The sequence below is a fragment of the Salmo salar genome, chromosome 16 (genome assembly GCF_965601325.2).
Source record: "Salmo salar chromosome 16, fSalSal1, whole genome shotgun sequence".
In the NCBI taxonomy this organism is placed as follows: Eukaryota; Metazoa; Chordata; class Actinopteri; order Salmoniformes; family Salmonidae; genus Salmo; species Salmo salar.
Window position 1 is genome coordinate 49,305,001 of NC_138306.1, and position 9,823 is coordinate 49,314,823.

The 9,823-nt window shown below is 43.4% G+C and overlaps 1 protein-coding gene across 4 annotated transcripts in view; it reads left to right on the forward strand.

The window, feature by feature from the left end:
• The window catches only part of LOC106574018 (single-stranded DNA-binding protein 3), a 24,425-nt gene extending 14,849 nt beyond the window's left edge, over window positions 1-9,576 (forward strand). For 2 of the 4 annotated variants that reach the window (XM_014149524.2, XM_014149526.2), the window contains 11 exons: window positions 631-693; window positions 836-973; window positions 2,676-2,743; window positions 2,833-2,881; window positions 5,160-5,195; window positions 5,355-5,409; window positions 5,588-5,652; window positions 6,599-6,677; window positions 7,196-7,224; window positions 7,579-7,680; window positions 8,170-9,576. In XM_014149524.2, the coding sequence (XP_014004999.1) occupies window positions 631-693; window positions 836-973; window positions 2,676-2,743; window positions 2,833-2,881; window positions 5,160-5,195; window positions 5,355-5,409; window positions 5,588-5,652; window positions 6,599-6,677; window positions 7,196-7,224; window positions 7,579-7,680; window positions 8,170-8,202 (717 nt within the window). In that variant the 3' untranslated portion in view covers window positions 8,203-9,576. The remainder of the gene's footprint in view (window positions 1-630; window positions 694-835; window positions 974-2,675; window positions 2,744-2,832; window positions 2,882-5,159; window positions 5,196-5,354; window positions 5,410-5,587; window positions 5,653-6,598; window positions 6,678-7,195; window positions 7,225-7,578; window positions 7,681-8,169) is intronic. The other 2 variants (XM_014149525.2, XM_014149527.2) reach the window with 1 other exon arrangement.
• Window positions 9,577-9,823: the final 247 nt, after the last annotated feature.

Sequence of the window (9,823 nt, forward strand, 5' to 3'; positions counted from 1 at the left end):
CTGGGCCCTGGTGAAAGGTAGTGCACTATATTTAGAATATGGTGTGATTTTAAATTGGGACGCAGCCTCTGTCTCTCTGTTGGAGCTCTGTGTTTCTCTTTGTGCTTTCCTATTGGGAAGACTACTGTCGTTTCACTGCCATGGCTCCTCCGTGCTATTTCTGTCTGTACGCTCTATGCTTCCGCATCTGTCATTCGGCTTGACGCTTTTGGCAGCAGCTCAGAAACATCTTTAAAACATAGTGTCATATAGGAAACCATTACTGTAGCTGTTATATCAAATACATTTTTATTTGTCACATGCACCGAATACAACAGGTATAGACCTTACAGTGAAATGCTTAATTACAAGCCCTTAACCAACAATGCTTTAAGAAGTTAAGAAAAACGTGTTAAGTAAAGAATAGATAAGTAGAAAATAAAGTAACATAATTAAACAGCAGCAGTAAAATAACAGTAGCGAGGATATATACAGGGGGTACCGGTACAGAGTCGACATACACATGTTGTTATAGATATTACAAGTGAAGCAACTACCTCCCTTATGAATGGTTGTTTCTTCAGTATAATTGTGCTGATGTTATGTTGTGAGGGAACACAAGTGTAAATTAATTGTTGTTTGCGTTTGTAGTCTTTCATGAACCCACGATTCGCCGCAGGCCCACGAGGCCCTCCTATCAGGATGGGCAACCAGGTAAACAAACTACAGTACCCAGCATTTTCCACCAACATCACCATACAATACTGTCATCAGTCTACCCAGCACTAATACTGTCGTTTAACAAAGAGATTTACCTCCGTATGAGTTATATCTCTTTCCCCTGTCTGTCTTGTAGCCTCCTGGCGGTGGCCCTGGCACCCATCTAATGCTCCAAAACATGGATCACACACGACCACAAGGCCATCCTAACTTGGGACCAATGCAGAGGATGAGTGGGCCTCGAGGCATGGGCCCTATGGGGCCAGGACCCCAGGTAGGTCCCTACTGTTCTGCTCCCATTATATCTAGTAATGTTACACACCCATCTGTAGGCAGCTGTTATATCAGACTGGTAATGTTACACACCCATCTGTAGGAAGCCGTTATATCAGACTGGTAATGTTACACACCCATCTGTAGGAAGCCGTTATATCAGACTGGTAATGTTACACACCCATCTGTAGGCAGCCGTTATATCAGACTGGTAATGTTACACGCCCATCTGTAGGAAGCCGTTATATCAGACTGGTAATGTTACACACCCATCTGTAGGCAGCCGTTATATCAGACTGGTAATGTTACACACCCATCTGTAGGAAGCCGTTATATCAGACTGGTAATGTTACACACCCATCTGTAGGAAGCCGTTATATCAGACTGGTAATGTTACACACCCATCTGTAAACAGCCGTTATATCAGACTGGTAATGTTACACACCCATCTGTAGGCAGCCGTTATATCAGACTGGTAATGTTACACACCCATCTGTAGGAAGCCGTTATATCAGACTGGTAATGTTACACACCCATCTGTAGGCAGCCGTTATATCAGACTGGTAATGTTACACACCCATCTGTAGGAAGCCGTTATATCAGACTGGTAATGTTACACACCCATCTGTAGGCAGCCGTTATATCAGACTGGTAAGGTTACACACCCATCTGTAGGCAGCCGTTATATCAGACTGGTAAGGTTACACACCCATCTGTAGGAAGCCGTTATATCAGACTGGTAATGTTACACACCCATCTGTAGGAAGCTGTTATATCAGACTGGTAATGTTACACACCCATCTGTAAACAGCCGTTATATCAGACTGGTAATGTTACACGCCCATCTGTAGGCAGCCGTTATATCAGACTGGTAATGTTACACACCCATCTGTAGGAAGCCGTTATATCAGACTGGTAATGTTACACACCCATCTGTAGGCAGCCGTTATATCAGACTGGTAATGTTACACACCCATCTGTAGGCAGCCGTTATATCAGACTGGTAATGTTACACACCCATCTGTAGGAAGCCGTTATATCAGACTGGTAATGATACACACCCATCTGTAGGCAGCCGTTATATCAGACTGGTAATGTTACACACCCATCTGTAGGCAGCCGTTATATCAGACTGGTAATGTTACACACCCATCTGTAGGCAGCCGTTATATCAGACTGGTAATGTTACACACCCATCTGTAGGAAGCCGTTATATCAGACTGGTAATGATACACACCCATCTGTAGGCAGCCGTTATATCAGACTGGTAATGTTACACACCCATCTGTAGGCAGCCGTTATATCAGACTGGTAATGTTACACACCCATCTGTAGGCAGCCGTTATATCAGACTGGTAATGTTACACACCCATCTGTAGGAAGCCGTTATATCAGACTGGTAATGTTACACACCCATCTGTAGGAAGCTGTTATATCAGACTGGTAATGTTACACACCCATCTGTAGGCAGCTGTTATATCAGACTGGTAATGTTACACACCCATCTGTAGGAAGCCGTTATATCAGACTGGTAAGGTTACACACCCATTGTCTCTAAGCAGTTTACAAAATGCCTATAGTCTTTCACAGACTAGCCCCCTGATTATTGAAACTGCCTGTCACCATCACCCATCCAGTCTGTCTCGGTTCTTGGCCTTGGTTCTGTCTGGTTATGGTAGTCTGATTCTTAGTTGTCGTTGCAGAACTTTGGCGGTGGGATGCGGCCTCCACACAACGCCATGGGCCCTGGGATGCCAGGAGTCAACATGATGTGAGCCTTGTCTCTATTACTCTCTTGTCACATGATGCATCTCCAGTGTGTGTTGTTTTCTAACTGGGGTTTCTCTCATCACAATGCAGGGGCCCAGGTGCTGGACGACCATGGCCCAATCCGAACAACGGCAACTCAGTGAGTCCAATTTTCCCTCTAGACACAGAGTATACAATACATTAGGAACACCTTCCTAATATTGAGTTGCACCCCCTTTTGCCCTCAGAACATGCTCAATTTGTTGGTGCATGGACTCTACAAGGTGTTGAAAGCATTCCACGTTAAAAATCCTTCTTTAACCTGTCTCCTCCCCTTCATCTACAGTCGTGGCAAAAGTTTTGAGAATGACACAAATATTAATTTTCACAAAGTATGCTGCCTCAGTTTGTATGATGGCAATTTGCATATGCTCCAGAATGTTATGAAGAGTGATCAGATAAATTGCAATTATTTGCAAAGTCCCTATTTGCCATGCAAATGGACTGAATCCCCCCAAAAAAACATTTCCACTGCATTTCAGCCCTGCCACAAAAGGACCAGCTGACATCATTGTCAGTGATTCTCTCGTTAACACTGGTGTGAGTGTTGACGAGGACAAGGCTGGAGATCACTCTGTCATGCTGATTGAGTTTGAATAACTGACTGGAAGCTTCAAAAGGAGGGTGGTGCTTGGAATCATTGTTCTTCCTCTGTCAACCATGGTTACCTGCAAGGAAACAAGTACCGTCATCATTACTTTGCACAAAAAGGGCTTCGCAGGCAAGGATATTGCTGCCAGTAAGATTGCACCTAAATCAACCATTTATTGGATCCTCAAGAACTTCAAGGAGAGCGGTTCAATTGTTGTGAAGAAGGCTTCAGGGCGCCTAAGAAAGTCCAGCAAGCGCCAGGACCGTCTCCTAAAGTTGATTCAGCTGCGGGATCGGGGCACCACCAGTACAGAGCTTGCTCAGGAATGGCAGCAGGCAGGTGTGAGTGCATTTGCAATCACAGTGAGGCAAAGACTTTTGGAGGATGGCCTGGTGTCAAGAAGGGCAGCAAAGAAGCCAGTTCTCTCCAGGAAAAACATCAGGGACAGACTGATATTCTGCAAAAGGTACAGGGATTGGACTGCTGAGGACTGGGGTAAAGTCATTTTCTCTGATGAATCCCCTTTCCGATTGTTTGGGGCATCCGGAAAAAAGCTTGTCTGGAGAAGACAAGATGAGCACTACCATCAGTCCTGTGTCACGCCAACAGTAAAGCATCCTGAGACCATTCATGTGTGGGGTTACATCTCAGCCAAGGGAGTGGGCTCACTCACAATTTTGCCTAAGAACACAGCCATGAATAAAGAATGGTACCAACACATCCTCCGAGAGCAACTTCTCCCAACCATCCAGGAACAGTTTGGTGACGAACAATGCCTTTTCCAGCATGATGGAGCACCTTGCCATCAGGCAAAAGTGATAACTAAGTGGCTTGGGGAACAAAACATCGATATTTTGGGTCCATGGCCAGGAAACTCCCCAGACCTTAATCCCATTGAGAACTTGTGGTCAATCCTCAAGAGGCGGGTGGACAAACAAAAACCCACAAATTATGACAAACTCCAAGCATTGATTATGCAAGAATGGGCTGCCATCAGTCAGGATGTGGCCCAGAAGTTAATTGACAGCATGCCAGGGTGGATTGCAGAGGTCTTGAAAAAGAAGGGTCAACACTGCAAATATTGACTCTTTGCATCAACTTCATGTAATTGTCAATAAAAGCCTTTTGACACTTATGAAATGCTTGTAATTATACTTCAGTATTCCATAGTAACATCTGACAAAAATATCTAAAGACACTGATGCAGCAAACTGTGGAAATTAATATTTGTGTCATTCTCATAACTTTTGGCCACGACTGTACACTGATTGGAAGTGGATTTAACAAGTGACAGCAATAAGAGATCATAGGTTTTATATATATATATATATATATATATATATATATATATATATATATATATATATATATATATATATATATATATATATATATATATATATACACAGACTGCTGCAATATATATATATTATACACACCATGACGTTGTCTGTTTAGATTGCAGCAGTCTGTGTCTGTCCTCTCTCAGTAAGAGCTCTGGAGATCTAATGCATTACCAAGTTCCCCAGTCCTGGATGTAATTGTAGTATTATATATCCCAGGCTACATTCTAAATGGCACCCTATTCCCTTTATAGCGCCTTACACAACCCGTAAGGCCCCTGTTAAAAGAAGTGCACTATATAGGGAATAGGATGCGGGACACCCCCAGCTTCCATGTAAGCTAGATACTGATAAGGCTGCGATGCTAAAAGGATGAATTATGCCGTTTTGAGAGGTGAACACCGATTAGATTCCCTGTTCCTGTAATGTTGTGGTTGTTTCAGATGCCGTACTCATCACCTTCTCCTGGAGCGTATGGGGTAAGTACTCTCTGACGATCTCTCACACACACACTTCAGTCATATACCAGTATATTATTGTTTTCGTGTTTGTAGAATTTGACCTGGTACAGATACATTGCTGGTGTTGTGATTCACTGTTTAATTATAAATGGTTTGTGTTCTTCTGCCACTCTAAAGGGGGGTTCTGGTGGAGGGGGACCCACTGGAACACCCGTTATGCCCAGCCCGGCTGGTAGGTACTCCATAGTCCACCTTGGGGAATAGGAATTCATGTAAAAATGTTTTAACGAATAACCGTCATCTTCAGTGACTGTGTTTGCCATCTTGGCTGTTCTCGTTGCCCGAAGTACACGTGTCTATTGATTATCATAATAATAATCGAGATTGATTGCTTATCAACCACTTTTCAGACTCTAACAACTCTGGGGACAACCTCTACACTATGATCAACACTGGACCTAGCAACCGATCAAATGTGAGTCTCCTTCTCATACCAGCCCTCTCCTCAAATCTTTTGTAGTAGTCACGTTGTTTCATGTTTCTTCATCGCCAGATAATGTTTCTTATAATCGTATTTTAAAAGTTAACTAGTCCTCCATAATGAAACTGTTCCTCATCCCAAATGGCACCCTATTCCCTATATAGTGCACTATGGGCCCCGGACAAAATAACTGTTATATAGGGTGCCTTTTGGGACATACCCTGTTTCTACCTGGCCTACTCTGTTGGGACATACCCTGTTTCTACCTGGCCTACTCTGTTGGGACATACCCTGTTTCTACCTGGCCTACTCTGTTGGGACATACCCTGTTTCTACCTGGCCTACTCTGTTGGGACATACCCTGTTTCTACCTGGCCTACTCTGTTGGGACATACCCTGTTTCTACCTGGCCTAGTCTGTTGGGACATACCCTGTTTCTACCTGGCCTAGTCTGTTGGGACATACCCTGTTTCTACCTGGCCTAGTCTGTTGGGACATACCCTGTTGCTACCTGACCTAGTCTGTTGGGACACACCCTGTTGCTACCTGGCCTACTCTGTTGGGACATACCCTGTTGCTACCTGGCCTACTCTGTTGGGACATACCCTGTTGCTACCTGGCCTACTCTGTTGGGACATACCTTGTTTCTATCTGACCTACTCTGTTGGGACATACCCTGTTTCTACCTGGCCTACTCTGTTGGGACATACCCTGTTTTTTACCTGGCCTACTCTGTTGTGACATACCCTGTTTTTTACCTGGCCTACTCTGTTGTGACATACCCTGTTTCTACCTGGCCTACTCTGTTGGGACATACCCTGTTTTTTACCTGGCCTACTCTGTTGTGACATACCCTGTTTCTACCTGACCTACTCTGTTGTGATAGTGGTGACTGTCCAGTTGACATGTGTAGTAAGGCAGTGCTTGTCTCCCGCTACAGTTTCCTATGGGCCCTGGCTCTGACGGACCCCTGGGGGCCATGGCAGGCATGGAACCACACCACATGAATGGATCGCTAGGTAAAGCACTGCGCTCTACTCTGCCAGTGGTTACCATGCAACATAGAGTCCTCTAGATCCTCAAGTGCCAATTGGGGTTGTGTTCACTTTAGAACAGTATTGACTAACCAGTGCATGACTAGTTGGGAGTAGTGGCTCACTCAGACAATCTGAACGTAGGATCCCTCAATGGTGGTGTCTCAAATGACACCCTAATCCCCATATAGTGCTCTACTTTTGACCAGGGCCCATAGGGTTCTGGTGAAAAGTAGTGCACTATATAGGGGATGGGGTGCCATTTGGGACGCTGAGTACAGTGTAGTAGCCCAACCTGTAATGTGACGCAAGGAGACATATTCTCAGAAATAGTGCTAGGCTTTAGCATAAATATATCTTTAGCATCAATATATCTTTAGCATAAATATGGCCAAAGATGCAGTGAATGGTCCGTCAAGGGGACCTGTTGCATTATTAGTTCAGTAAAGAATTGTAACCTTTTAATTTCAGTGTTCATGGACTATAAACATTTCTTTTTTTAGGCTCTGGTGATATGGATGGACTCAACAAGGTGAATACTATAACATGGCTATACATATAGATTACTAGCAATACATGACAAATCATTTGGACTAAATTGTGCAATACGTTTTTTATTGAACTTCTTTTTTAGTCTGGGCCCAGATCTGTTGTCTCCTCCTATAGCCTGGGCCCAGTTCTGTTGTCTCCTCCTATAGCCTGGGCCCAGACCTGTTGTCTCCTCCTATAGCCTGGGCCCAGATCTGTTGTCTCCTCCTATAGCCTGGGCCCAGACCTTTTTCTACTCTTGCCAACTCCAGCGCTGTCAATGTCAAGAGGGACAATGACGACACTTAGACTACTTGTTGTTGGCTATTTACTTAGTCTCTTTCCTGCCTCCTCGCAGAACTCTCCAAACCATCTAAGTGGCATTAGCAACCCTCCTGGAACCCCGAGGGACGGTGACGAGTTGGGTGGGAACTTCCTGCACTCCTTTCAGAGTGAGAATGTAAGTCCCCTTCTCACCATGCAATATAAAACGTTTTCATGTTTTTTAGTGTAGGAGAGGATCAAATGATAAGTGTTGAAGAAAACGTTTTTAAAATGATTGTTTCCTGTTGAACAAGATCAGGTAGTCACTCCGTGTTTCAGTCAGTTTTGTTCCAATTGGTGCCTAGTGAACACAACCCAGCTGAGGTCACTGTGTTGCCAGTAACTATAAGTAGTGCCTATATGGCAGTATTGACTCCACAGTAAAGCTACAGTCATGGCACTTTGACACTCAAGGGAAGCCACAGTGACAGCATCATTGACTACAGTGGCAGTGTAGTGCGGAGGCACTGGGCAGTTACCAAATAAGTTTTTTTTGGCTAGAGTGAGGAAGTGCATTTCCTGTCTACGGTTGCAGTATGTGTTCTATTGTTTGTTGTTGTTTTTGTGTCATTCCATTAGCGTAAGCTCTCCTGATTTTTAACTCTTTGTCGTCTGTGTCCTTCAGCAGTACTCCCCTACCATGACGATGAGTGTGTGACCTCCCCCTCAATCTGCCATCACTCAGAGGATCCGAGCTCATAACAGGACATGGCCAAAACGCATCAGCACAGAACCAGGGACAGGCGCCATTTTGGTTCCACGCAATTCCAGAATGCTGATATGCGAATTTTCAAAATGGCGACTTCTTGCGCCTCTTCGTTCTAAATGAAGGACAGTTCTTCATTCATCACCACCCCAAGTGTGACGAAACCAGCTACTGAAACTACTGCATACATGACAATTTTTTTGAATTATTTGCAGAAATTATTATCCCCCCCTCCCACACACACACACAAAGAAAATGGTCAAAGTTGACCTCTTATGATTTTATTATTGATTTGTGGTGCAAGATGTTCAGTCCAGGTTTCAACTTATAGCCACCTAAAACACTGATGTGCATTAAGCATTGTGAACTAGGAAAAACTCTCAATTTAATTTTTTTTCTTCATATTTCAGGTCCTGCATTTCAACCATGCAGTATGTGTCACAAAACGAGTCTGAAAACAGGCGTCTGAATCTGCCTTTAACTCTGTGACAACTCCTTTAAATGACTTTGTCCCGATGTACTATTTATCCATATTTTAAGGGGAAGTGATGTGATCAAACTGGGCCTTTTTAACAGTTTAAGTGCTCAGTGGGGTTTTTAAAAAGTGAAATTGGATCCCATTCAATGTGTCGTCAAAATCTCATCGATAGGGAATGTTATGTTTTTGTCGATGAGGAGAGCAATCTTATTCTGCAGTGGTTTTCTTCAGCTTTTTATTTAAACAGTCTCACTGCTGTTCTTGTTCTCTGTCAAGGGGGAAAGTAAACTTGGGCTAAACCGTGGGTTTGGAAACAGCAGAGGTGCATGAACGCTGAGATCTGTGTACAACATACTACCTAGCGCTGCTCCAGTCCACATGTGATGTGTGTTTAACCTCTTCCCTGCCTGTGCTTAACACTCTGTCCTTTTTCTCAACATCGTAGTAGCCGTGGTTTCCTACTGTTCCGTCTCGATGATGTGATGATGAAAGCGTTAAACCCATTGTAACCTGAGATGCATATTGGTAGTTGATCGTTTTTTTTCTCCTGGTATTTTTTGTTTGTTATTTTTTGCCTCCTTATTGCTGTTTTTTTTATTTTTATTTTTAAATATATTTTGATACCAATTTGACTATGTATATTGACCCAGTTATTTTGAAATTAGTCCAACGCTTCCTAAACCGTAAACTTAGCGGCGGTCTTGTAAATGTGATAAAAGGTTTATTTCATTTTCTGTGAATATTAAGCGTTATACACCTCTGTCCCAGGTTGCCTTTATTTACTGGTATTTTTTTTAATTTCAAATTGAGGATAGAATGCTTGTTAATATAATTTTACAATGACTTAACTTCTTGTCCGTTTTTTATTTGTTCCTATTTTTCCACTCTACAAAGCAAGCAGGGTCATTTGGATACTACCTAAGCAGGTCATTCTCTAGTTTTGAGAATCATTAGCCATCCAGACAATCTCTCACACTCCACACACACAGATCTCTCTCGCACTCGCTGAACTCGCAAATACTCTCATCTACTACCACCCCTGACTGTCACAAAGTGGGGAAGTGTTCAAAAGAAGAACCAGTAACACAACAAATA